The 27,816-nt window shown below is 53.6% G+C and overlaps 1 protein-coding gene across 8 annotated transcripts; it reads right to left on the bottom strand.

The window, feature by feature from the left end:
• Window positions 1–186: 186 nt before the first annotated feature.
• On the bottom strand, window positions 187–27,742 carry TNFRSF13B (TNF receptor superfamily member 13B). Of its 8 annotated transcripts, XM_064494856.1 has the most exons (7): window positions 27,608–27,731; window positions 11,438–11,575; window positions 10,526–10,630; window positions 8,803–9,048; window positions 1,020–1,205; window positions 383–647; window positions 187–289 (listed from the first exon to the last, which is right to left on the bottom strand). In XM_064494856.1, exons 1-6 carry the CDS (start codon window positions 27,666–27,668, stop codon window positions 397–399), a joined length of 987 nt encoding a protein of 328 aa, XP_064350926.1. In that variant the 5' UTR covers window positions 27,669–27,731; the 3' UTR covers window positions 187–289; window positions 383–396. The 8 variants fall into 8 exon arrangements, with proteins under 8 accessions (XP_064350926.1, XP_064350924.1, XP_064350929.1 ...); XM_064494854.1 differs by having other exon boundaries at window positions 187–647; XM_064494859.1 differs by lacking the exon at window positions 27,608–27,731 and adding an exon at window positions 27,020–27,512 and having other exon boundaries at window positions 187–647.
• Window positions 27,743–27,816: the final 74 nt, after the last annotated feature.

The following is a 27,816-nucleotide window of genomic DNA, read 5'->3' as shown; positions in this document are numbered from 1 at the left end:
GTTAGCTGTCTCCTCTCTTGACCACCTTTCTTCAGTGAAAGTGGTGGAGGGCCCAGCGTGCACCCCCTGCAGCCAACAAGCACTGGAGAGACGGCAGGTCCCGGGAAACCAGGCATTGAGCCCAGGGGAAGCGGGGGAGGTGGGACCGTGTGGTCATCACAGGAGACGTGACCTGGACAGCGACAGTGCGGGGGAGGCAGCGTGGGAGGTTTTATTTCTACGAGAGAGTCCTGGGGGCTGAGTCCGGCATGCGTGGGCGCCTTCCTTGCAGGTGCGTCGTGACGGTGACCTGCAGTGGAGACCTGAGGTGAAGACGTGGCCAGCGCCTTGCACTCCTCTCCCTCAGGGCTCCCCCATCCTTCCCCTCTGTCTCCCCCCTCACCATTGCCCCCATGTTCACGTGGCCAGGCCTCCTTCCTGCGCAGGCGCGCACACGACCCCGAGGCCACCATCGGCGGTGTGCACACAGGGCTGTCCGGCTGCGCTCCGGCTGCAGCGCGCCCAACTCCCCACGCACTCGGGGCCGGGCGTCCCGGGTGCGCCCGTGCTCTCCTGGGTGGGCGCCCTGCGCTCGGGGAAGCAGAAGCTGCAGGTCTCCACCGGCTCAGGCGGCGCTCCCGTGGGGCTTCCAGCTTCCATCCAGTGATCTGTGCACGAGGGAGAGGGTGTTGGCCTCGACCCTGGCCCGACCCCTCCCTCTGCCCGCATTGCAGGAAACCCTGCTCCGGGTTGGGGAGCCTGTGCAGGGGCTGGCCTTCACTCTGCCCGCACCCAAACCCCCCGGGGACCGCTACCTGCGCTTTTAGCCGTATTCTGGCGAGCCCTGCCGACCCTGCACCCCCTCCCTCGGGGCCACACCCTACACCACGCTTTCTCAGCTGCCCCTCTCTTCTGGTCTTGACATTTGACCTGATGCCACCAAGAGGGAAAGCGTCCTGTGGGACTTGCCCAGACCTCCCCACTTAGACGTGGGGGGGAGCAGGGACGGAGGGATGCCCGGGACCCCACCGCATGCTCACCCTTGGCGGATTTGGCCTGGGTCCCACAAGGTGCTGGGGGTGGCTGGCAGGAGAACTGGTCCCCCCTCCTCTTGAGGAAGCAGGCCACGGCCAGGAGGAAGCAGCACAGGATGGCACAGAGGCAGAGCCCAAGCGTGCTATAGACCAGGGCCAGCTGGTCCGCACTCAGCTTCAGCCCCGCGGGCGCTGCAAGACAGGGGGGCCTGCGTTCAGGAGAGGCCCGTCGTGCCCAAGGCCCTTCTCTGAAGCATTCCCTCCGCAGGCTAGTAGCCCTGGGTCCTAGGTCTGTTTTTCCCCTCATTAGGCCAAGCAAGCCACATGGCCAAGGTCCCCTTCCCCCTGGAGGGCCAGGTCGAGCCCCAGCCGCCTCACCGTGAGGCTGGGCTGCTTTGCGGACCCTGGAGGAAGGGAGCCCCCTCAATCCCAGCCTGGTGGCGACATGTTCTAAGACCTCAGAGCTGGACGTCTCTGGCGCTGGCCCTTTTTGTGTCTCTTCTAACCATGGGATGCAGACTGGGATGGGACAGAGGTGGAAGGATGGACAAATGGATGACTGTCCAGGGAGGACAGCTCTGTCCTGACCTGGGGGCAAGGGCTTGGAGACGGTTGTGCTGTTGCTAGTGATTCTGGGTAGCAGGTAGGAAACGGAGAGCTAGTCATCCTGCGTCTCAGGGCCTTGAGCCTGGTCTGGATGCCACGGGGAGACTCTGCCCTGAACCAAGCCCTCCCCTCGAAATCTCCCTGGCCCCTGGGCTTGGGTGCCACGGGCGGAGTTGGCACCCCGCACGTGTGATGTACCTGTAGCCACCTAGGCACCCTCAGCGCCCGCGGACCCTGAATCCTGCCACTTCTGTGAAAGGGGTGACTGCCCCCTGTAGAAATCGAGATGTGGTTCGCCTGCCACCACATTCACCATGTCGAAGTGGGCACTCGGGGGGATCAGGGTATTCACCCGGTTCTACCTCCGTCTAATGGGCGGTGTTTCCGGCACCCTTCTGCCCACCCCCATCCTCCCCCAGCCCAGGCACCACTACCCTGCTCTGTCTCTGGGTGGCCTGTTCTGGACGTTTCACGAGAACGGAGTCATGTGGCACGTGGCCTTAGCGCCTGACTTCTTCCACGCGGCGTGTTTTCACTTAGCATCCGTGTGGTCGCCCGTGTCAGCGCTGCAGTCCTTCCTGTGGCCGAATCACAGTCTGCTGTGTGCACATGCCACGTGTGCATCTGTTCATCCAGGAGGGACGTCTGGGTCGTTCCACCCTTTGGCCGCTGAGTGGTGCTGCAGTGAACGTCTGTGTACAAGCTTCTGGGCGGACGTGTGTGTTCACTTCTCGGGTGCATTCCCAGGAGTGGGATTGCTGGATCAGGCGGTTCAAGGAAGCTGCAGAATGTTTTCCACGGCAATCACCATCTCACAGTTCATTTCGCGGATGACAGGACTGAGCCTCAGAGTCACCCTGGTCCCAGTGGCAGACTGCATTGGGGCATGTCTGATGGCTCCAGGCCGGGGCTCTGGGCAGGCCGCACAGACGCAACGAGGGTGACCTGCTCCTCTTCCAGCGCACCTCCTTAGAGTCGAGTGTTATGAGGTGACGGGGCTGGCAGGTGCCACCCTGACGTTTACGGAACTCTGGGTGGGCAGTGCTGGCCTCGGAGTCCCTACCCAGAGCTCAGAGAGGCCATGGGAGGAGGGGAGCAGGACCCCTAGTGGGGCACACCCAGCGCTGGTGCTGGCATCGGGAGTCTGAGGCCCTCAGAGGTGGGAGGATCCAGGGAAAGGTCTCAGGGCTCACAGAGCCCCCATATTTCCCAGCTCCCAGGCCTCTCGTCTGCTAACCTGCTCCCACTGGCCTCTGGAGTAGGGTGAAAACATGGTTCTGGCTGGATCCACATCGGAGACAGAAGGCCGGCCCCCCGCTTGCTGCCAGGGACAAAGTGAACTGTGGTGTTGATTCAAGAAGGAAGACGGAATATCTCCACGTTTCAGACGTTTTCAGTGTGAATTCTAATTCCCAGGACAACTCTGAGACTGCAGCAGCTTTGTTTGTAACAAACAAAAGCAGGGACCAGCTACAAGGCGGCGGCTGGTCCACAGCAGGGAACACTCTGCAGCATGTCCAGTCCCAGGAGGTAGGAGGTGGGAGCTAAGGGAAAGGCAGGCACTTGGGACGCAGGCTGGTGTGGGATATGGAGGACGTGGACATGTGCTCGCTCAGAACACCTGGGAACTGACGCCTGGAACTGCTGGCAGGCGGCACCTCCGAGGAGACCCTGAGGACTGGGGTGTGGAGAGATTTCTCCCCAGACCTCTTGTAATACCTTCCCCTTTTTCACCATCGGTGTGTATCACCCCGTCCAAGCAGGAGAGGGTGGGAGCCTGCTGGCAGTCTCACTTAAAGCTGAGTTAGGGGCCAAGTGGCCAGAGGACGGGGAGTCCTGGAGTTCCAGCAGCCGTGGACGTTGGGGCGGCCCCAGCCACGTCTCTGCTTCCCTTGTTCAAGTCACTCAGGTCTGCAGCCACGGACGCTGCCTTCTGTCGGCCTTCAGTGACCTGGCCCCGGGATGGAGAGGTCTCGCGCATTGCCTCCCGGTCTGCTGACCCCAGGGGCCCAGGGCGCAGTCGGGCTTTTGTCCAGAGAGGATGCACCTCCGTCCTTGGCTGAAAACCAGGCCTGTGGGTGCAGTTCCGGGCGCCGCCACCAGGGGGCAGCGTGGATGGTTTATTTCCAAATCGGCTTTCCGTTTGGTTGGTTGGTTCTTTCACTGTTTTCAGAGCCAACTCTCCCCTAGACACAGGGTTTCCCAGACTGCTGCTGCCCGGGCTGGGGCTGGCCGGAAGGGCAGCGCTGTGACTCGTCCTTAGGGGCCTCTGTGGCCCTGGGCCCTGGGCCCAGCTGGGTGTGGCCCGGGCAGGATGGGATTCCAGCCGGGGCCCTGCAGCTGCCAGGGCTCAGCTGGTCCTGCTTTGGGTGCTTTACTCAGTGTCAGGCCTGCCTCCTTGTGAAATGGGGCGGGCCACTCCGGCCTCCGCACCGTCTCGACAGCAGCCAGGCCTTTGAGGACCGTCCCGCAGGCCGCCAGCCTCCCCATACCTCCAGGCATGAGGCTTTCTGCCCCTCCCCTCCCCCCCCCAAGGCCTTGAGGACCCCCACCCAGCATCCTGGACCCTCCTTCCCTCAAGTTCTGCACACGCTGATGACGCTTGGGTGATCGCTCACCCCCGGGAGCGCGTTCCTGTGGGGAGTGGGAGCCTGTAGGTCACTGGGGGGGCCTCCAGATGTCCAGTACATGGGCCTTTCCCGCAGAGGACCCAGTTTCCCACATGTGTGTGACCCCCGACTGTCATCATTCTGGGAGACAAGTTTGGGAAAGGACGGGTCGGGGGCTGTTTCCAGGATACCACCTGCCCCACTGCACCTGCCACCCACCAGGGCCTGGGCGCCGAGCAGCCATTCTTTCCGCTGAGGGGAGAGTGGGGAGGGGAAGGGCACACGGCTCCTGTTCCAGCCTCTCCCCGACTTGGACCTGCCCACGGGCCTCTGCGCTTGCGCGAGCCTCTCCACGTAACAAAGGGAGCCGCCCTCACCCCCAGACCTGCTCCAGGACCGCTCCGTCCTCTCTTCCCTTCGCTGCCCAATTTTCTGAAAGAGCTGCCTCCTTCTAGCCCCTCTGGGTCGCTCTCCACCCTCTCCCGTCTGTCTTATCGAGAGGTGTCACTGGGGGTGTCAGTCCAGGGACCTCAACTCCAGCCCTGGGGAGCCAGAGGGGGCGGCGGCCAGCCTTCACTGTGACATCAGGGGAGAAGAGAAAAAACGCTCCAATCCTTGAGGAAAACAGAGAAAAAGCCAGTGACAAGGCCAACCGCCAGGCCACCCTACCCTGGGACAGAACGGCGTTGCCCCGGCGGCCAGCCTTCACGGACGTGAGAACACCTCTATTTCCCATCTCCAGAGGTGCGCACCAGCCTCCAGAGGGGACTCAGAGCTCTGGGCACCCCCGCCCCGGCCCTGCATAGCTGGTCAAGCAGTGGCCCCCCACCAAAGAAGTGCCCTTTCATAACCTGCACATGTGACCTTGTGACTTCATTTGGGAATAGGAAGCCTTTGCGGCTGTGATCAAGTAAGGGCCTCGAGATGACCGTCCTGCACGAGGGTGGCTCTAAATTCAATAAATGTCCTTAGAAGAGGAGGAAGACAGACACACAGGGAGGTGGGGCCAGAGGCAGAGACTGGAGGGACGTGGCTACAGCCACAGACGCCTGGAGCCCCCGGGAACTGGAAGAGGCGGGAAGGACCCTCCCTGAGAGCCTCCGGAGGGGCTGCGGCCCTGGGACACCTTGACCTCCGGCTTCTGGCCTCCAGACTGAGAACATCTGTGCTCTGTTGGCCCCCAGTTTGTGGCCGTGGTCACAGCAGCCACGGGAAACTGACAGCCCAGCCCTAGAGGGACCCACGTGTGCCCTTACCACCCAGCGAGGGCCCGTAAGTGCCAGGTGGGGTCCTGCAGTCAAAGCCCAGAGTTGTTTAGGCCCCGGGGGGCCTGTGAGGTAGGTGCTGGGGTGACTGTAATTGGTGGGGACGGCGAAGCTCGCAGACCCTGGACTCCCCGGGTCACCCTGGGGGTGGGGCTGAGGCTGGGTGCTCCCGCTGCTCACTGAGGTCAGCCTGCCGGCAGGCCTCCGGACCACCATGCTGTCTAATGCATCGGCGGAGGTGTGTCAGAGCACCTGGAGTGCGCAGTTTGCGCAGTTTTGGTAATATTTAGATTTAGTATTTGGTTAGATACTTTGAGGTGTAATTTGATAGGATCTTCACATCACTGGCCCTCCCTATGCTTCTAGAGCATGTTCCCAGCAGGGGCCTGGGCTCCCCTGGTGCCCAGGGGTCCGCGGAGCTGAGGGCCTCTCGCAGCCACCTGGTCCCCGTCCTACTCCCATCACCCATTGCTCCAGAAACAGCCTCTTGCAGGACCCCCCACACACACTTCCCCTGGGGCAGTGGGGGTCTCCCGAGGAGCACCAGGTAGATGGGGCCTTTGACCTCTGGCGTCTGACCCCTCTCGGGCCCTTCCAGCCCATTCTCTGCTCCTGCCCACAGGGTGCCAGCCTCCCCTTCCTGCCCAGACACCCTCCTGCCCTGGGTGAGCCTGTGGTGGGGAGCAGGGAGGCAGTAGCTCCCTCCTCTGTGTCCCGCCCCTAGCCAGGGGCTCCTCCAGGGCCTGGAAGCTTCACTGTCCCCATGTTCTGGTGCCCACGTGACAGGAGAGCCAGGGAGCCCCTGGGAGAGTCAACCATGAGAGTGAGCCCCCAGGCCGGCTCCTTCCCCTCCCTCTCCAGCCTGCTCTTGGGAGCCTGCCCTGCAGCACCTCTCGTGAGCCCCAGGGCCTCAGGTCCACCAGGCGAGACTGGCAGCACTGGTCTTGCTGACACCCAGCACAAATTCCGGGTGGGGGTCCTTCCTGCTTCTGCAGAGTGGCCACCACACCCCCAGGCTGGAGCCCCCTACATCCTCAGGTCCGCAGCCTCCAGCCCCGAGCCCCTCCCAGCACCTGCACCTGCAGTTCCCTCTACCTGGAGCGCCCTTCCTCCGCCTCGTCTCCTAGGCACGCGTCTCCTCTGTGGCAGCAGTAATGTGTGCTGCAGGGGATCCCTGCTCCTCATGTGCCCTCTTTTACAACCTGCACAGCAACTACACGAAGGCAGGTGACTTCAGTCTTACAGAGCCAGGGCTCAGGGGTTAAGTCGCTTGCTGAAGGTCACACGGTTGGTGGGAGATGGAACCAGGGACCTGGCTCCACAGCCTCCACCAGCCCCGTCTGCCTTAGAGGCCTCTCCTGGGGACCCCTTCCCCGCCCCATCGCACCCCCGCCGGCCAGGTTGCTGCTGTACCCTGAGACTGCGTTGTCATTTGCACGAATCTGGTCCACTGTCTGTCTCCCATCAGACTGTGACTTCCAGGGGTCAGGGACAGGGGTCAGCCGTGCTCTCGCTGCCTCCCCAGGTCCGGCTAAGCCTCCATGGTTAAGGGTCAAACGAAAGAACTGCGTCGAGGGCTGAGACAGGGTGGGGACAGCTGAGCTCCCCCACTGTGTGCAGCGGCTACCCACTCCGCATCCTCCACTCCCTCCTGTCACACGGCCCTGCCTGGCCATCCCCGGGTGTGCAGCCCTGCACTTCCTGTTTACAGTCCACACCAGCCCCGCCTACCCCGGCAGCACAGCCTGGTGTCAGACAGAACAGACCTCTGGACGCAGAGACACAGGCCCTGGGAGGCCGCAGCGTCCCCTGGCCAGGCCCTGGTTTGAGTGGGACAGCCGAGGCTCCCCGCATGTCCACCCTGACCCTGCCCACACCTCCTGGGGGATGTGAAACTAGAGGCTCACCCTGGGCCTTCTGGGGAGGGGCTGGCTGTGGCCACAGACAGGAAGGGTAACCGTGTCCCACCGGCAGCAGGCCCCCTGGGAGTGTGACAGACCCATGGACTCAGCATTGGGCTTTGCTCTTACAGAGTAGACAGGCTTTGGCCCCAGAGACTCAGCCATGCACTTGGTATGTGACTCACATGTGGTAAGGCTCAGGCTCTGTGTCTATAAAGTGCCAGGAGTGATCTGAAGGGGAGGGGACCTGCTGCATTGGCAGTGGGTGGGGTCTGGGTTTCCCTGACCGCCGGGCAGGCGTGTGGGTCACCAGACGTGGGGGGAGCGCGCCCCCAGTGGCTTCGCTCGTCACCCGCTCTGTGCCTGCCACGTGTGAGTCTGCAGTTCCTCTCACCAGAGGCACCATGCTGTGTGAAGACTGCAGATTCTCCGTGGCTGCTAGTCCTTTGCCTTTCCTCCTACCCAGAGGGAGGAAGTCTTGAATCTGCCTGGCTGTGCACCTGGAGGACTAGGTTGCAGGGTGACACAGGCAGGCCCCTGGGTGGGGTGTCCAGAGGCCCGTGTGTCCCACCTCTGACACTCCTGCCAGCCCCATGAGGAGGACATGCCCTTCCAGCCCACTGGCCCTGGAGGAGGACAAGAGATACGTGGAGAAGAGCACCCTCCAGCCAAATCCCACACTCGAGAGGAGGAGGACACACTGAACCTGGGGCTGCTCGTTACACGGCAGCAGCTCACTGGAGTAAGAGCCCACAGTCTAATGGAGCAGAACCTGGCCTGGGCACCTCCGTCACCAGCACACACCAGGCCTGGCCTGGTGGGAATGACATTTTTGTGAGGAAAGTCATAGCAGAGGAAGGGAACCAGCCAGCACCTGACTGTCCAAGAGCAGGGTGAATACCAAGTGTTTGCAGGTCCACACACCATCCCACCCCCTCCCAACCTTCCTGATATCACAGAGCCAGGGACCCAAGCCAGGAGGTGTTTGCCAGAAGGATTAATTAGACCATTTTCAATGCTTAGTAGATGCCCAGTTCAGGGCTCCTTCTCACATGCCCAAGGTGGCCACCCCCACCATGAGCTATTTTGGTTAACACTTCCTTCTCATTCTTCGGAAACCTCTGCAGCCTCTAAGTGGAACTGGGTACTTGCTCACAGCTCAGCTGTGCTGGCCACCTGCCCCCGGGTCTGTCATCAGGCTCCCAGCCGTCAGGGCTTTTGATTTTCCTGCTTCCTTCTTGTGCACAGACTTCTAGTTGTTTTTCTGTCCTGTGATGACCCCTGGCTTCTGGTCATTTGCCTCCCCTGGACTTCCCACTTTGCAGCTCCTCCTTACTGAGGCCTGGTGCCTGGCCTTCCACCCACTCCGACCCAGGGACACCACGCAGGCCAACCTCAGGTGGCTTACCTGGACCCGCATCTGAGCCTCTGTGCTCTGATCCCTGGTACCTCCCCAGGTTATCCGCCCCGGTCGAGGCCGCCCCGATCCGCTGTCTCCTGAGCTCTAGAGGGGGGTTCACTTGGCTCCTGAACTTGTTCTCACAGAAGTGTGTGCACTGCTTGGGGTGACGTCCGCAGATGGAGGCGCAGCTGATACAGTCCTTCAGGAGCTGGTCGTAGTATCTGCCTTGTTCCTTGCGGCAACTGAGTGACTCTGGGAGACAGAGATGAGTGCTGCTACTGGGTGACAGACATAGGCAGGAACTGTGCGTCTGGCCTCAGGGCATCAAAGGTAAAGAAAAAAAAAATCCTAGTCCAGTTCCCCAAAAGTAATTCCAGGGTTATCCGAGTCCCTTTCCAATACGCAGAGTCAAGGCTATACATTGTCCTCTATATGCCGTTTTAGCTGCATCACACACGTTTTGATGTTGTATTTTTTCTGTGTCTAGTTTAAAATGTTTTTGTTTTTCATTGTTATTTATTCTTCAAGCTATATATCATTTAAAAGTGCACTTCTTACTTTCGAATGATATAAGGATTTTTTGGTTATTTTTTTAAATTGATAGCTAGGTTATTGTGTTGTCACTTAAGTTCTTTACTTGGATTTTTCAAACCTCATAAAGGAGAAACATATTTTGTGTAAACATAAGGAGTGGAGAGGGAAGCCAGAATTCTCCTTGGTAAGTTGGGGAGGGGACTGGAAGGAAGGTGGGAAAGGTCAAGTTAATGGTGTTTCTGTCTTAATAATAAATGAGAATTACAGGCGCTTAAACAGGGATCAGAGCCGAGCAGCAGAAGCTAAGCAAACTGAAGCCCACTCACACCTGCCAGAGAGAGCAGCTCTGAGTGTGTAGCAGAAGTCCACACGTTCACTGGGCCAGGTCCCTTGCCTCTGAATAAAAGTCTGCTCATGTGAAAGTGTGACTCGTAGGCAGGTTTTAAGGGCGCACTCTGGAGGCAGCGCAAGGCCAGAGGCTGAGAACCCAGACCTCAAAGCCGTACAGTTTCAGGGAAGCCCTGGGTCCGCTCCACCTTGTGGGTTCAGCCTCTCCGTGCCTCAGTCTCCTCTTTCCCAAGAGTTGGGTAATGATAACATAACCATGCTGACGTCTTAAGGTTGTATGAGTGTTTGAAGTCCCCAGGACAGCGCCCGGCCCATAATAAATAATGCTCCGTTAATGGAATGTTTAAGTAGAATATTGATTTGCACCTCTTTGCAGACTCACTAACCCTTATGTCCTTCCCAGAGTAAAGGACAAGACCAGGAAGGCATGGAATTGGGCCCTCAAGGGAGACTCAGTGGCCCTGATGGGACCAGCAACCTCCCTCATCTGGCCCTGGGGTCCCACTGACACCGCTGTGCGTGAGATGGAGCTAGCTTGATGGCAGGGGTGCCCCTAGGTTTGCCACGACCTCCCCCCACCTCAGGGACCCCAGCGTGGCTGTTGCAGGTGGCACCTGAACTCCCGAGACCACCTGCCCCCACTGCCTGACCTCTCAGACCCCCGCTGAGCACTGTTGTGTTTCTCCACTGCCATGCCTTTGTCCACACTTCCTCCTCCTGGGCTGCCCCCATGTCTGCACCTCCTAACAGTCCGTCTCAGGTGGCACTTCCTCCCAGAACAGCTGCCTGCTCTCCAGCCTGTCACAGAGCTGGCCTCTCCCACCAGCGTTGTCTTGTGGCACCTCACCTTTCAGCCTTGAAATGTAGTCATTTCTCCCATTGGATGATAGTGTCCCTGAAGGGTCTGTCAGATTCCTCTCTGCAGGGGTCTGTGGGGCCACACAGTGAGCATCTACTTCACTAACGGAGAGTGGCTCAGAGCCATGGTTGTTGTTCAAAACCTAACTTCCACTGTCGTGCTGTGTGATTTTGGGCGAGTCACTCAGCCTCTCTGAGCCCCACTCAGCCAGTATTTATGAAGCACTTACTATGTGTTGGGCACTGGGCTGGGCTTAAGAAAGGAAAGGAGCTCACGGTTTAAGTTCCATCAAAGAAAAGAACAAGTTAAGACAAAAACAGCAAGTGAAAAACACTTTTCAGGACAATTAGAGAAAACTGGATGTGGCCCGGGTAGAAATGGAATTAAGGAATTATTGCTGGAGGTGATAAATAACTGAAGTTATATTTTACAGGCCCTTCTGTGTTAGGGATTCATGATCTAATATTTATGGGTAAACCAATATGCATTTTTGGATTTGCTTTAAAATACACAAGGGAAAAAATTGGTTGGGGACTAAAAAGGCAGAATTTCAGATGGGTTTATTTTGTTATCCTCTCTGCATTTGATGATTTCTGTGATAAAAAGTTGCAGAAGAAAGTGTAAACAGGGAATGCAAAGGAGGCCCACTTTCTCCTGGGCTGAGACCTGAGGCTGGGCAGGAGGGAGGAGGGAGGAAGGACAGGGAATTGCATTCCTGTGCAAAGGCCCTGAGGCAGGCAGGAACACAGCAGGGTCGCAAACAGCAAGGAGGCAGGAAGGTGGAGTGTGGAAGGTGCCACTGTCCGTCTCCCTCCGCCCCTCCTCAGGCCCCATGTACAGTGGCTAGGGGTCTCGGGGGGTGAGGGGGTGTCCAGCCCTGGCTCAGGCCCCAGAACTCACTGCAGAAGGCTGCACAGGTGCGGGAAGCCTGATGGCTGCAGGTGGGTTTGCAGGAGAGGCAGACGTTCAGGAGGGGGTCCCAGTACTGCTCTTCAGGGCAGGGCGCCATGGCCACCCCCGGCTGCAGGCCCTGTGGAGCTGAGAGGCAGGGACATGAGGGCAGCTGGAGCACCTGGAGGCCTTTCCTACTCTCTTCCCCACCCTGTCTGGCGAGCAGAGGGAAGCGGACAAAGCTGGGGGCCGCCTCCCTGAGCCTCGGTTTCCCTTCTGGGAGCCCTGCTCAGCCCTGCTTTTTGCCCTCACGAACTTGCATGCACCTCCCACCACAGGATCTTTGCATGTGCTGTTTCCTTTGCATGAGATGCTCTTCCCGCCCCTCGGCGGGTCACTTCCTCCTGACCCCTCACATCGTTTCTTCAGGGAGGCCTTTCTGACCCCCACCCCGGGGGACACACCCCTTCCTCTGCACACCAATATGCTCTTGTCACTGTGGTCACCTCCCTTTCTTAACGTGGTTGTTTGATACTGTCTCCTCACTAGCCGAGAGCATCACGTGGGCAGAGACTCCAGCTGTTTCGTCTGCTGCTGGGTCTGTAGAACCTAGACAGTGCCTCGGACGTGGTAGGTGCTCATTAAATGAATTCGAAGGACAAGCAGATCTAGCCAGTGCCCAGCATACAGGAAGTACTCAGTAAGTGTCAGTTTCCTTCCCTTTTCCTTTTCTGCTGAGGTATGGGGCACGCACAGTGACGTGTGTGAAGGGCACCAGCCTTAAGAGTGCAGCTTGACGAATTTTTCTTGAGTCACAACCACCCATGTCAAGGCGCAGACCGTGTCCCACACCTTGAAGCCCACCCTGGGCCCCTCCTGTCCAACATCCGGTCCAGGGACACGGTCTGTCCTGGGCTGATCCCCACGGCTGTCCCTGCTGCCCGGTCGCGGACTTTGTGTCTGGTGGTGTTGGCGCCACAGGGCGTCTGAGGTGCGCCCCGGTCAGCCGTGTGATGAGCCCCTCACTGCTCGGGCGCGGCGCCTCACTGGGCTTTTCTGTCTCGTTTCCTGCCATTTGCTTCCCCTTCTCCCTTAAACATTGGGGAGGCATGTGTTTTCTTCAACCAAAGTGCAGCACCGGTTTCACACGGTTCCTCCTCCTCCCCTCCTGAATCCCTGCTAAAAGGACAGGAAGAGATGCTTGTCCTCAGAGGCAAAGAGGATGAAGCACTTAGCACCGCAGAGGACAGGTGTCAGCGACACTGTGAAAGGGAAGGTGGGGGGACCTCAGTTCAGGATCTCTTTACGCTGATGCCTTTGGGGAACGAAGCACATGGAGCCACAAACCCGGGGGAGCTCCTGGAACCAGGCACGTCTGACCGCGGGGACGGGAGGGCACAGCAGGACAAGGACTGGCTGGAAGTTTGCGTGGGTGGCTGGAGCTTCGCCTGCCAAGCAGGAGGTTGGGAGTCTCCGTTCCCGGCCCCTCTGGCCATACCTAAGGATGCTGCAGCCAGGTTTCAAGACACCTCTCCCTCCCTGTCCTGCAGCTGGGGAAACTGACCAGAGCACTGACTGGGAGGATCTCTCTAGAAAGTAAAACACTGCCTGACCCCCCAGGACAAAGCTACCCCGTCGGCAGCCCTGTCTGCTTACCCCGAACCTCCAGTCAGCTGTTGGTGCCTCAGTCCAAGTTGTGAACCAGCCACCAAGTTCGCCTGGTCCCGGAGCCGAGACCTCGGCCAAAGCGAAGCAGAAGAAACGCGCCGGGGCCGACGGAGATGGTGCAGGCACAGAATAAATACAGGACAGCAGCAGGTGTCCTCAGAGGAGAGGGCCTTCACACGCTCAGGAGAGGTGTGCTTCTTTTAAGGAGCAGTATGCTTGGAACAAATGAGAATTGCTGGAATTAAAAATGTAGTAGCCAGGACAGAAAGTAGGAGGGCTGTAAGTGTAACCGAAGAAACACCCCAGCAAAGGGGAGGGAGAAGAGGACAACCACGGGGCTGTTTCCGGAGGTCCTGAGCTTGCCGCTGGGCGTCCCAGAGGACAGACTGGAAGGGCGTCAGCCTCCAGATTCTGAGAGCCGGTCAGCGTCCTGCTCAAGAAATTCTCTCCAGCCGAGACCCACCACCAGGAAGTTCGGGAGCACCTGAGACCTAGAGCACATTCTGAAGGAGCCTCCTTGAGAACCAGCGGGTCAGCAGGGAGCTCTGTCAGTCAGGAAGTCGGGGGACGTCGCAGGTCAAAGCAGGGCCATGGGGGGACGGCGTCGGGGAGGATGCAAGACAGGGAGCTCGGCGACCTGCCTCGCCGCCAGCACCCGAGCTGGCAGCACCGTCCGGAGCGGTGGCTGGGGGACTCGGGTTGTCCATGGGACAGTCGGGCAAAGAGGCCGGTAGACTTGGGGGTTTGGGTGCATTTCAGCCTGTTGTGCGGTGCTGGCTGCCCCTCCCAGCCCCACCCAGGAGGGCGGCGGTGGCAGTGCCCGTGTCCCCGGGGCGACTTGCGGGAACCGGGTGGGCAGTAAGGGCCTTGTGCTCCGAGTATGGGGAGGGTGGTGCTCAGCCCCGAGGGGCCCGCGTAGAGGTTGGTGCCCTGGGCTGAGGGGGCTTCCAGGGGATTTAAGGAAACGTGCTGTCCCCCGTTTGGGGAATCTGTCAGGAAGTCTCTGTCAGGTCTGGTTGACTGCAGAGGGAAAGGAACAGAAACTTCAGTGCCACACACGCGGAAGACAGGCTTCGCAAAACAGTTTGGAAGAGCCACAAGCAGACTCTCAACAACAAGAAGCCCGAGGAGGGAGGCCTGGGTCCCCAGTGGCCCCAGCACCACGCTCTGAAGGTCCCGAGGAGGGAGGCCTGGGTCCCCAGTGACCCCAGCACCACGCTCTGAAGGGCCCGAGGAGGGAGGCCTGGGTCCCCAGTGACCCTAGCACCACGCTCTGAAGGGCCCGAGGAGGGAGAGGCCGGGTCCCCAGGGCTCTAAAGGGCCAGTTGGCAAAACATCCACAAAACTCCAAGGGACAGGAGAGCGTGGCACCTTCACAGAAAAAGAGTTTGACAGAGACTGTCCCTGAGGAAACCTGGACATTGCAAATGCCAGTCAAAGGCTTTAAGCCGTCCGTCTGAAATACGCTCACAGCGCTCAAGGAAACCAAGAGGAAGAAGTAAAGGAAATCAGAAAAATGATTTCTGGAAAGACGAGAGTATAAATAAAGAGACAGAGGTCGTAAACAGGAACCAAGAACTTGGCAGCAACCAAGATGCCCTTCCGTAGGTGAATGGGTAAGTGAACAGTGACGCATCCAAACGGGGAGTTCATTCAGCACTAAAAAGAAGTGAGTGGCCGGGCCACCGGGGGACATGGAGGACCCTTAAATGTGTATTGCTGACTGAAAGAAGCCAAGCTAAAAATGCTAAACACTGTGTGATTCCAGCTGTATGACCTTCTGGGAAACACAACTCTGGAGACAGTGGGAAGACTGGTGGTTGTCAGGGGTTTGTGGGAGGAAGAGCTAAAGGTGGAGCATAGGGGGTCGTGCAGAGCAGCAAAACTCCTGTGTGATACCGTCTTGGTGGATAAATGAACGTCATTGTCGGTTTGTCAAATCCCACAGAAAGTAAAGCACCGAAGAGTGAACCCTAATGTAAACTATGGACTTTGGGTGATAATAGTGTTGTTTTTAATTGAAGTACAGTCAGTTACAGTGTGTCAATTTCTGCTGCACAGCACAATGTCCCAGTCATGCACATATATACGTATATTTGTTTTCATATTCTTTCTCATTAAAGGTTATTATAAGGTATTAAATACAGTTCCCTGTGCTGTACAGGAGAAATTTGTTTTTTTTTAATCTATTTTTATATGTAGCAGTTGACCTTTGCAAATCTCAAACTCCCAAATTTGTCTCTTCCCACCCTCTTTCCCTTGATAACCGTAAGATTGTTTACTAAGTCTGTGAGTCTCTGTTTTGCAGATGAGTTCATTAGTGTTCTCTTTTTTCTTTCTTTCTTTCTTTTTTTTTTTTGGATTCCACGTACGAGTGGTATCACTCTTTCTCTTTCTGGCTTACTTCACTTAGAATGACAATCTCCAGGTCCATCCAAGTTGCTGCAAATGACATTATTTTATTCTTTTTTATGGCTGAGTAGTATTCCACTGTATAAATTATACCACAACTTCTTTATCCAGTCATCTGTCAACGGACATTTAGGTCGCTTCCATGTCTTGGCTGTTGTAAATAGTGCTGCTGTGAACACTGGGGTGCAGGTGTCTTTTCCAATTTGGGTTTTCAACTTTTCTAGTATATACTCAGGGGTGGGATTACTGGATCACATGGTAAGCCTATTATTAGTTTTTTGAGGAATCTCCATAGTGTTTTCCATAACGGCTGCACCAAACTGCATTCCCACCAGCAGTGAAGGAGGGTTCCCTTTTCTCCACAGCCTCTCCAGCACTTATCGTTTGTGGACTTTTGAATGATGGCCATTCTGGCTGGTGTGAGGTGACACCTCACTGTAGTTTTGATTTGCATTTCTCTGATAATTAGTGGTATTGAGCATTTTTTCATGTGCCTGCTGACCATTTGTATGTCTTCTTTGGAGACTTGCTTGTTTAGATCTTCTGCCCATTTTTGGATTGGGTTGTTTGGTTTTTTTGTTATTAAGTTGTATGAGCTGTTTATATATTCTGTAAATTAAACCTTTGTCAGTCACATCATTTGCAAATATCTTCTCCCATTCCATGGGTTTTCATTTTGTTTTGCTTATGGTTTCCTTTGCTGTGGAAAAGATTATAAGTTTAATTAGGTCCATTTGTTTATTTTTGCTCTTATTTCTATTGCCTGGGTAGACTGCTCTAGGAGAACATCGCTAAAATTTATGTCAGAGAATGTTTGCCTGTGGTTTCTTCCAGATTTCTTGTGTCTTGTCTTATATTTAAGTCTTTAAGTCATTCTGCGTTTATTTTAGTGTATGGTGTGAGGGAGTGTTCTAACTTCATTGGATTACATGTAGCTGTCCAGTTTTTCCCCAGCACTGCTTGCTAAAGAGACTGTCTTTTCTCCATTGTATATACTTGCCTCCTTTGTCTGTGGGTTTATTTCTGGGCTCTCTGTTCTGTTCCATTGATCCATATGTCTGTTTTTATGCCAATACCGTGCTGTTTTGATTACTGTAGCTCTGTAGTGTTGTCTGACATCTGGGAAGGTTATTCCTCCAGCTTCGTTCTTTTTTTTTTCCAGTATTGCTTTGGCATGTCTGGGTCTTTTTTGATTCCATAGAAATTTTAGGATTGTTTGTTCTAGTTCTGGGGATAATGTCCTGGGTAGTTTGATAGGGATGGCATTAAGTCTGTAGATTTCCTTGGGCAGAATGGCCAGATAACGATGTACTGACAATGATGTATGTTACTCAGTTGTCACGGATTGCCACTTTAGTGCAGGATGTTGACAGTGAGGGAGGCTGTGCATGTGTGTGTAGGGGTGGGTATGTGGGGACTCTCTGTAAATTCCACTCAGTTTTTCTGTGAACCCAAAACAACTCTAGAAATAGTCTATTAAAAATGGAAAAAAACATAAAGTCTGGAACTGAGAAGCCCAATAACTGAAATGAATAAACTCTGTAGAGGGGTTCAACGGCAGGAGGGAAGAAAGAGCAGTGAACCTGGAGACAAGACTATTAGAATTATTTAGTATGAGAAGCAGACATAAAAAAGAATGAGGAAAAATGAACAGAACCTGAGGGAACTTGTGGGAGCCCATCAAATATGCCACCACATGCGTATAGAAATTCCAAAGAGAAGAGAGAAAGGGCAGAATATATATATTTGAAGAAATAATGGCTGAAGACTTCCCAAATCTTAGGAAAGACATGAATATACGTGTTCAAGATTCTCCATGAACTGCAAGCAGAATAAACTCAAAAAGACCCACGTTGAGACACATTGTAATAAAACTGCGGAAACCCAAAGACAAAGAACTGTGACGGTAGCAACAAAGGAACAGTCGTCATCAACAGGGGGTCCTCAGTACAAGTGTCAGCTGATTTCTCCTCCAAAACCATGGAGGCCAGAAGTGGGCTGATGTGTTTAAAATCCCCAAAGGGTAAAAAAAAAAAAAAAAAAAAAACCCTATTAAAGCGAAGTAAGCCAGAAAGAGAAAGAAAAACACCATATGAGATCGCTCATATGTGGAATCTAAAAAACAAACAAACAAAAACAAAGCGTAAATACAGGACAGAAATAGACTCATAGACAGAGAATACAGACTTGTGGTTGCCAGGGGGGCAGAGGGTGGGGAAGGATAGACTGGGATTTCAAAATTGTAGAATAGATAAACAAGATTATACTGTATAGCACAGGGAAATATACACAAAACGTTATGGTAGCTCACAGAGAAAAAAATGTGACAAGGAGTGTGTATATGTCCATGTATGACTGAAAAATTGTGCTGAACACTGGAATTTGACACAACATTGTAAAATGATTATAAATCAATAGAAAATGTTAAAAAAAAAAAACCTATTAACCAATAATTGCATACACAGCAAAACTGTCTTATAAGAATGAGGGAGAAATTAAGATATTTCCAGATAAGCAAGAGCTGGGGGAGTTCATTATGAGCAGACTTGTCCTACAAGAAAAGCTAAAGGGAGCCTTTCATGCAGAAATGAAAGTACAATAGACTGTAACTTGAAGTCATGAGAAAAAATAAGGAGCACTGGTAAAGGTAACGACACAGGCAAATAGAAACACCTGTGTCGCGCTGTTTGTGAGGTTTGTAACTCCTCTTTCTTCCTGTATGGTTTAATGGGCCAGTGCACGAACAATGGTTATAAACCTTTGTTAACGGGCATGCAGTGTATAAAGAGGTAATCCAAGACAACATCAATACAAACAGGAAGGGATGGAGATGCAGGAACAGAGTGTTTCTAAGTGAAACTAAGTTAGTATTATTGAAACTAAGTTGTTACAGATTTAAGATATTAATTGTAATACCCAGCGTAACCACTAAGAAAATTACTTCAAAAATACAGAAACTGAAAGAAAAAGGGACTCAAAATGGCATACTACAAGTAATCAACTAAACTTTAAAAAGGACAGTAGTGGAGGAATTGAGGAACAAAAAACATGTAAGACATACAGAAAACAGGTAAGTGACAGAAGTAAACCCTTCTTTATCAGTAATCACATTAATGTAAATGAACTAAACTCTGCCATTGTAAAAAGCAAAAACTGGCGGATTGGATTTAAAAAAACCAGTATTCATCTATATGCTGTCTACAGGGGACTTACTTTAGATAAAAGGACACGAAGAGCCTGAAAGTCAAACAGTGGACAAATATCGCTCACACAAATAATAACCAAGAGAGAGCTGAGGTGGCTGTATTATTGTCCAGCAAAGTACTTTAAATCAAAAGAGATGACAAGAGACAAAGAAAGATGAGATACACCGATTAAAAGTTTGATACAACAAGAAGATATAACAATTATAAACATATATACACATAACAATAGAGCCCAAACACATGAAACAAAGACTGATGTAACTGAAGGAAGAAATAGATAGTTCTGTAATAATATTTGGATATTTCAATACCCCACTTTCAGTCCTGGGTGGAAGAACCAGACAAAAGACCAATAAGGAAAAGAGGACTTGAACAGCACTATAAGCCAAACGTATTACAGACACATACAGAACACTGTGCCCAACAACAGCGGATTGCTCATTCTTCTTAGGTGTCCAGAGGGCAGTCTCCAGGACAGACCACATGTTAGGTCACAAAATAAGTCTTAACTGGTTTTAAAAGATTAAAATAATTCAAAGTATCTTTTCTGATCAAAATGGAATGCAACTGAAAGTAACAGAAGGAAAACTGGAAAGTTCACAAATATGTGGAAATTAAACAACACACTCTTAAACAACCAGTGGGTCAAAGAAGAATTCACGAGCGAAATTAGAAAATATCTTGAGATAAATGAAAATGAAAACAAGACGTGCCAAAAGTTATGGACCCTAATTTCCTCCCCTGCCCAAATTAAAAAAAAAAAGTTATGGGCTACAGTGAAAGTAATGCTAAGAGGGAAGTTTACAGCTATAAATGCAAACACCAAAACAGAAGAATTTCTCAGATCATAACCTATGATACCTGTATACCATGAGGAAATAGAAAAGGGAAAGCAAACTAAACCCAAAGCTGGAGTAAGGAAAGAAATAATAAAGGTTAGAGCAGAGATAAATGAAGTAGAGAACAGAAAAGCTGTCATAGAGAAAATCAACAAAGCCGAAAGTTTTTGAATAGATTCACAAAATTGACAAACCCTTAGCTAGACTGACCAAGAAGAAGAAACTCATATGGCCAGATGTCGTCACTGGTGAAGTCTGCCAGACACTTAAGAATTAACACTGATCCTTCTCAGACTCTCAAAAAAAAAATTGAAGAGGGAGCACTTCCTAACTCATTCCACGAGGTCAGATTCACACTGATCTCAAAGCCAAGTAAAGACATTAAGAAAAGAAACATGCAGACCAATATTCCTTATGATACAGATTTAAAAGGTCCCAACAAAATATTAGGCAGTCAAATCCAACACTATATCGAAAGGATCATACACTACAATCAAGTGGGATTCATTCCCAGGATGTAATGATGGTTCAACGTATGAAAACCAATTGATGCAGTATTGCCCACATTAGAAGAATTAAGGGGAAAACTGCATGATCATCTTGATGTAGAAAAAGCATTTAACAAAATTCAGCAACTTTTCATGACCTAGGAACGTCAGAATAGAATAGAACTTTCTCGACATGGTAAAAGACACACATGAAAATCCCACAGTTAACACTGTACTCAGAGGGGAAAGATGGAAAGGCTCTCCCCCAAGATCAGTAACAAGACAAGAATCCCCACTTTACTACTTCAATGCAACTAGCATTGGAAGTTCTAGCCACAGCAATTAGGCAAGAAAAAGAAATACAGGTATCCAAACTGGAGAGGAGAAAGTAAAATTATCTCTGGTCACAGACGACATGATCTTATATGTAAGATCTCTAAAAACTTCACACCCAAGAAACTGTGAAAGATAACAAAAAAAAGCAGCAGAGTTGCAGATACAAAATTAACACACAAGAATCAGCTGCATTTACATATACTTAAATGACCAATCCTAAAAGGAAATTAAGGAAACAGATTCATTGACAAAGGCATAAAAATTAATAAAATGCTTAGGAATGAATTTAACCAAGGGGGTAAAAGAAGTAAACCCTGAAAGTAGGAAATGTTGCTGAGATTAAAGAAGACCTAAATAAAAGACATCCCAGGTTCACGGATCGGAAGACTTAATATCATTAAGCTGTCAGCACAACCCAAAGCCACCTACGCGTTCAGCACAACCCCTAACAAAATCCCAGGACATTTTTGTACAAGTAGAAAACCCATCCCCGCAGTTCTTCTGACCCTGACTAGTCAAGACCACCCCGAGGAAGAACAGAGTCGGAGGACTCATGCTTCTGGTTTCAAAACTTACTGCAGAGCTGAAGTAAACAGTGTGATCCTGGAATCAAGACAGAAAGGAAGGCCAGAGGGGTGGGGCAGAGCGGGGAAATGAGCTCTCCGCAGATGGTCGGCGGGTTTTCAGCAGTGGGAGGAGAGGGAAAGCAGGGTCCGTCTCAGCCAAGAGATGAAGGTAGAATTCTCAGAATGATGGTGAAGGGAGTCCCAGGACGTGGCCTGGCGGCCGAGGGGAGCCCTGCCCCAGCTGAATCAGGGAAGAGAGGGAGGAACCGCCCTGGTGAAAACAGGGGACCGTGGGTAAGCGAGTAGGTTTGACCAGTGATGGGCTGGACCTGCCCGGACCTGGGCGTGAGTCAGGGAGACATCCAGGGAATCGCGCGACCGGCTGTGAACAAACGCGTCGTCCTAACCACGTGAACAGCTGTCTGTGCGGCACTCAGACTCGAGTTATGCCTCCTGACCTGTAGTTACTCCCCCACGAGCGGGATGCAGCGTTAGACAATGGTCAGTGAACACGCGGTGACAGGACAGAGCTGGCAGAGGAGGGGGCAGAACAGAGCTGCATTTGGGGGCAGACTGGCAACAGAGAGGATGGTCTGTCCTTGAGCCCTGGGGGTGGGGGCATCCGAGGGGGCTTTGGCCGCCTCAGCTCTTGGGCAGCACGTGGGAGAGTCACAGGGCTGGTTCACGGTCACTGCGATCAGGGAGGAGGAGCGGAGAGGTAGGGGGACCGTTTCTCCCTGCCGTAATTTCTGCCTCCCGTTGGCTCATTCTGAAAACCGATTTGCCACGGTTCAGTGACAGAGTGCGTGAGAGCAGCCGTGGCGGTGGGGACGGCGCGGCTCTGAGTCACCGCCCGGCCGCCTTGGGAGCCGGGCAGCACAGCCTCGACTTCCCTCGTCTGAAACAGGGACTAAGGGCTCCCCTTCTCAAAGGGGCTTTCCTCGAGGACGTGCACAGGATGCGGTTGCCAAATGGTAGTTGTTCAGATATAACTGGTTTAATTTTTTTTAGGTGTTTTTCTTCGGAGGAGGGTGGTAATTGGGTTTATTTATTTATTTTAGAGGAGGCACTGGGGACTGAACCCCAGGCCTCATGCGTGTCAAGCACACGCTCTGCTGCTGAGCTGTACCGTCCCCACCCCCGATACAAGAAGTTTAAAATACAGTGGATTAATTAAATCATTCCCCAGTTGTATTAGTAGTAATGGTAGTGGTATCACCAAACTCGCACTCCAGGCCTGGGAACTGCCCCCAGGCCCCCACCTGGAGCTCTGACACCACAGCCGCCCAGAGACGCTTGTCCCCACAGCCTCCATGTCACCTGCCTGCCCTGAGCTGTCTCAGGTGTGCCTTCCCGGCGGTTCTGTGGCCTGAGCCTCTGCCTGGAGATGTTTCTGGTCTCGTGACTTGACACTTGGGGGAGCCTGCCCCTCTGCAGTGTCTCATCCATCTGAGCCCAGTGCCTCCTTCCGTAACCGCAGGCGCTCAGTATGTCCTCGACAGATGCTCGCAGATGGCTGAGCACCTTACACAGAGCTGTCCTCAGTAGCGGCCTGCGGGGCGGGACCCGATCCCCGTTCTGCACGGCGTTGGACAGCTGGCTGGGACGCTGTCTGAGTTGTTCTGCCTGCCCTCAGCATCCCCTCCCTCCCCAGAGGACTCGGGGCAGAGGTGTCCTGCGGCAGGGCCGGGGAGCAGAGATCCGGGTTTTTGCTTTCAAAACTTAGAGGAAAGGATTCTTGGCACAAAGTGACTGGGCTGGAAAATGATTTCCCCTAAATTAAAAACAAAACAAAAAACTGCCCAACCCAAGAGCTCCGGTGGCAGAGCGCAAGCCTAGCAGCACGAGATCCTGGGTTCGGTCCCCAGCACCACCTCTGTAAGCTAATCAATTAATTAAACCCTAATCCCCCCAAAAAGAACTTAAGAAAATAATAATTTAAAAACCAAAAAAGAGTTCAATGTGGAAAAGAATAAAATTATAAAAACTTCTAAACAAGAAACCGTCCCGAACTTCTTTGTAATGTTGGAGTGTGAAAGGCCTTTCTGGCTGTGACCCCAAATCCAGAGTCTGCAAGATGAGAGGGCATAAAGCGCCCCGCACAGAACAACCAGACAGCTTCTGCGTGGCCAAGGGCACCTTCGGGAAAGTCCAGAGGTAAATGAAAAGTGAGAGCAAAGCCTTCACAACTCATCCCTGAAGAGTGAACAGAAAGGAGAAGACAGCTCCCAACAGAAAACTGGGCCAGCGTCACGGGCGGGAGCAGCACGAGGGGGCCTGGCCTCGTTCCCCAGAGGCGGGCAAAGGCAGACCCCGCGCATAGCGTCCGCCCCCAGCAGCGTGTTAAAACCCGGAAGTTTAACCCCACCTCCTGACGGCAAGGTCAGAAGGAGAGGACCACCGCCTCCCCTCGGAGGGTGGGCGTTTCGGTGACATCTGTCAAGGCGGCCGATGGGTTCCGTGCTGATTCAGTGACTCAGCTCGGTGCTTCATCTCAGGGTGCAAAGTGATGCATTCACTCAGCAACGTCTGTAATAGCAGAAGACTGTGAATAACCCCGACGTCCATCGACGGGGCTGGCGGAGTGGATTGTATACACATACACAGGGTTATTATGCAGCTACAAAAAGGAATGAAGATGCTCTTCACGTATTGCTTTGGAAAAAACTCCAGGATGTACTGAGTGGGAAAATAGAAATAAAAACAAAACAAGGTCCATAGAAGCATGACTCAAAGGCTCCCCTCCTTCCTTCCTTTTTGCAAAAGGGAGGGAAGCCCTAATCTACACTTACGGTGAAAGGACTCTGTGAGGAGACATAAGAAACCAGAAACGGGGCCTAAACAGAGGATTTAGAAATAAGTGTGGCAGAAGAAGTACAAAGCCTGTACGCTGAAAACCACCAACACTCCTGAAAGGAATGAAGGAAAACCCAAACAGACAGGACATCCTCTATTCACGGACTGAAAGACTTAACATTGCTAAGCCAGCAGTGATCCAGCGCAGCCCCAAAATGCCAGCTGACGTTTCCGCAAAGTTTGACGAGCTGATCCTAAAATCACAGGGAAGGGCAAACACCCAGAAGAGCTGAACCCTTGGACGAGAACAAAGTTGGAGGACTCACACTTCCCAGTTTCAAAACTTACTGCAAACCAACAGCAAAGAGGACAGTGTGGTGCGGGCGAAGGACACAGTGGAATTTGGAATCTAACATTTACAGCCAACTGATTTCCAACAAGAGCACCAAGAAAACTCAGCGGAGAAAGCCGCCAGCGGGTGGTGCTGAGACAGCTGGGTAGCCAGGTACGCAAGTACGCGTGTGGAGCCCGACCTCACACCACACGCGGGGATTAACTCAGGCTGGATCGCGGGCCGACGGGTGCCTGACAACTTTTAGAGGAAAATAGGATTTATCGTCCTGATTTGGGGCTAGGCAATGATACCAAGTGCACAAGGGGTTGGAGAGATTGAGAGGTTGCACTTCATCCAAATCAAGACCTTTTGTGTTTCACGAAACACCATCAAGAAAATAAAAAGATAAAAACAGACTTGGAGGAAGTACTTGCAAGTCACGTATCTGATGAGGGATTTCTGTCCGGAATAGATAAAGAACTCTCCCAACTGAACCATGAAAAGATAAACAGCCCAATTTACAAATGGGTTAGGGAGTAAAGAGACGTGCTTCCAGAAGGGTTACCTGAATGGCTAACGAGCACACGGGAAGAGGCCTAGTCACGCATGGGAGACGCAAGCAGGCCACACCGAGACACCTGCTGGGGTGGCTGTGATGGAAAAATGGGCAACGACAAGCAGGTGGAGAGAGGGGACCCTCGCGTACTAAGTGGGGTTCTGAAAGCGGCACAGCCACTTTGGAAAACAGCGTGGCAGTTCCTCAAAACATTAAGCACAGAATGACTGTTGACCCGGCAACTCCACCCCCAAGAGAAATGCAAACATGTCCGTCTAAATACTTGTACACGAACATTCACAGCAGCACTTCACCTTCGAAACAACCCGAAGTCCACCAACCGATGAGCAGACAAACAAAATGCGACCTCTCCATCAAGTGGGGTATTGCTGGGCCCCAGGACGGCCTGCGGGGCTGACGCACGTTGCAACGTGGGTGGGCCCCAGAAGCCTTGTGCTGAGTGGAAGAGGCCTGTCATCAAACAGCACACTCCATTTTTATAACGTGTCCAAGATGGACGGATCTACAGAAACAGACAGCAGATTAGTGGTGGCCTAGGGCTGGGGCAGGGGGGACAAGGGTTCTTTGTGGGGTGATGCAAACACTAAAATTAGATTGTAGTGATGGTTGCCCAACTCTGTAAATACACTAAAAATACCAAATTGCACACTTGAAATGGGTGAACCCTATGGAATGTGAACGACCTTAACAAAGCTGTCTGTTCTCACTACTCAGCCACGACAAAGAAGGAAATTCTGCCAGTTGCAGCAACATGGATGGACTTGGAGGGCGGTATGCTCAGTGGAGTAAGTCAGGGAGAGACAAGCACTGTATGATAGCACTTCTAGGTGGAATCTAAGAATGCAGCAAACGAGTGAGCATAACAAACAGAAGCAGACGCAGACAGAGCAGTGTTTCCAGCGGGGAGAGGGAGGGGAGCGGCAGGGGGCGGGGACTAAGGGGCGCCCACTGTTAGGTGGAACATGAGTGGCAGGGAGACGCTGCACTGCCTGGGAATGCAGCGGGTGCTTTCTAAAAACTACAAGTGGGGTTTAACCTTTAAAAATTGTGGCTCGCTATTTTGTGCACCTGTAACATATATAGGGTTACTGTACGTCAACTCTTCTTCAGCATTTAAAGGAGATGGCTGCGCCGGGGCAGCTGGAGGCCCAGGAGGAAAGGGGGACTGTACTATACACCTTTTTGTACTTTCTGGGCTTCCAACATGTGGCTACTATCTTTTCAAAAAGCAAATTTAAAAAGAAGAGGACCCAGCAAAACTGAAAAGAGAGCCCTGACCCCTTCCTCCTTTTCCTTCCTTTCTGGGGAGATGGGAGGGAGAGACCCTGTGAAGCGACGGCCAGGCGGACACGGGCAGCCTCGGGAGCCTCCGAGACCCGTCGCGGTCAGGAAGCCACCAGGACCTGGGCCTGGCGGGGACTCATGGCAGACGCCCAGCTGACCCAAGTGTGCCTCTCCCTGCCCAGCCCTTCTCCACCGCCACCTGGACCTACGTAAAATCCTGAACCGTCACCAGCCCCAGGGAGGGGCAGGAAGACACCAAGAGGGACAGTGGCCAGGCTGGAGGAAGAGCTCAGAACAGGTCTGTTGACCGCAGGGGCGAGGGGGCTCTCCCGGCCTGGGTTTGCGGACGGGGCTCGCCCCCAGCTCTCCTTTGCCTGCGCCCCCTCGCGTGCCTGCTTCTGTGGGTGCTGTACCGAGGGAGACCTTTGTGGTCGAAGCAGTTTGAAAATCGCTGGGTTAGAGAAAAGCAAAGTTGCTGTAACTGCAGCCCTTGTCAGAGCCTTTGCTGTGGCTCTCAGAAAGGGCTCAGGCGGCTCCAAAGCCCGTCTGTGTTTTTCCAGGGACAGAGGCTCTCCTTCACTTTATGACCAAAGAAATGGAGCTCAGAGAGATGAAGGGGCTCATCCAAGGTCACACAGCGAGTCGGTGGGCAAGGGGAGTCGGCCAGGCCTGACCGCTGCCCCAGGCAGCCTCGGTCACGCCAGGTCACCATTCCGACAGGTTCCCGACTCCCGGTCCCTGCCAGGTCCAGCCCTCTCAGAAGTCTTGTGCGTTTGAGCCCTTAGCTGGGGACACGTCTGGGGACGTGACTGTTCTGCACGAAGGGAGTCACAGGAGAGACGTGCCCCCCCCCCCACGTTGGGGCGGAGCAGCAGGAGTGCCGTGGGGGCCTGGCCGCGGGTCCCACCTGCGCAGCGAGGGGCCTGGACCCTCTCGTCTGCTGTAAGCTACTCCTCCAGGTTTGGGCCTTGGAACAAAGCTTCAAAACTGCCCTGATAAAAATTCTACAGAATAAATGATCCAATTTCTTCAACAAATAAACAGCAAGGGGAAAAATAAGATGGGGCAGGAACGTGAAGACGTACCCGGGAGGGACTTGGACAAACCGGCTGGGAAGGACGCTGACGAGGCGTCGGGGGCGTCCGAACGCGGGCGGCTCGGTGAGCCCAAGGGGTTGTTCCCAGAAGTCGTCACGGCGCGATGGCTTTCTGCAGTTTTGTTTTTTAAGAGTCTTTGTTTTGAGGAGAGAAATACTGAGCTATCCACAAGTCCGAAGTGTGACGTTCGGAACCGTGTCTAAAGCGATCGCTCCAGCGGGGCTCGGGGAGTGTCGAAGGTGGCAGGGGGCTCCTTAAACTCTCTACGTTTGCATCAGTGTCAACTTCAAAGTAAATGTTTCTAAAAGCCCTGGCTGCTTTGGCCGTGGGCCCAGGGCCAGCTTGGGGCGGGAGGTCAGGGGAGCCCCTGCCCGTGTGGCTCACCCTCCGGCCTCGCGCTGCCCCCCGGGAAAGCAAGGCCAGACCCCCGAGGCCCCTAGACTCAGGGCTCTCCACGTGCAGGGCGCGGGGAGGCCCCGGGACCGCCGAGCCTGCCCATCTGCGGTGGCCGCTGCGCCCACTGCCCCCCCAGACCCTCGCGCGGCCCCAGGCCCGGCCCTCCGTGCGCCCACTCACCCCACTCCTCCTGGCCCGCCTGGCTCCGGCCGCTGCGCCTGCTCCGGCCCAGGCCGCTCATCACTCAAGACGTTTATTATTAGCCTGAGATCTTAGTCGTGCCTGGGCTGCACTTCCTGGGTTTCCCCCCACCTGCAGGATGTAAATCAGGGCCCCCTCCCACCCCGCGCCTGCGTGCTTTGCTCGACTCGGGAGCCGAGGTGGTGGAC

The sequence above is a fragment of the Camelus dromedarius genome, chromosome 16, assembly GCF_036321535.1.
Source record: "Camelus dromedarius isolate mCamDro1 chromosome 16, mCamDro1.pat, whole genome shotgun sequence".
Lineage (NCBI taxonomy): Eukaryota > Metazoa > Chordata > Mammalia > Artiodactyla > Camelidae > Camelus > Camelus dromedarius.
The sequence above is the reverse complement of the archived record's forward strand: the minus strand, read 5'-3'. Positions and strand labels throughout refer to the sequence as shown.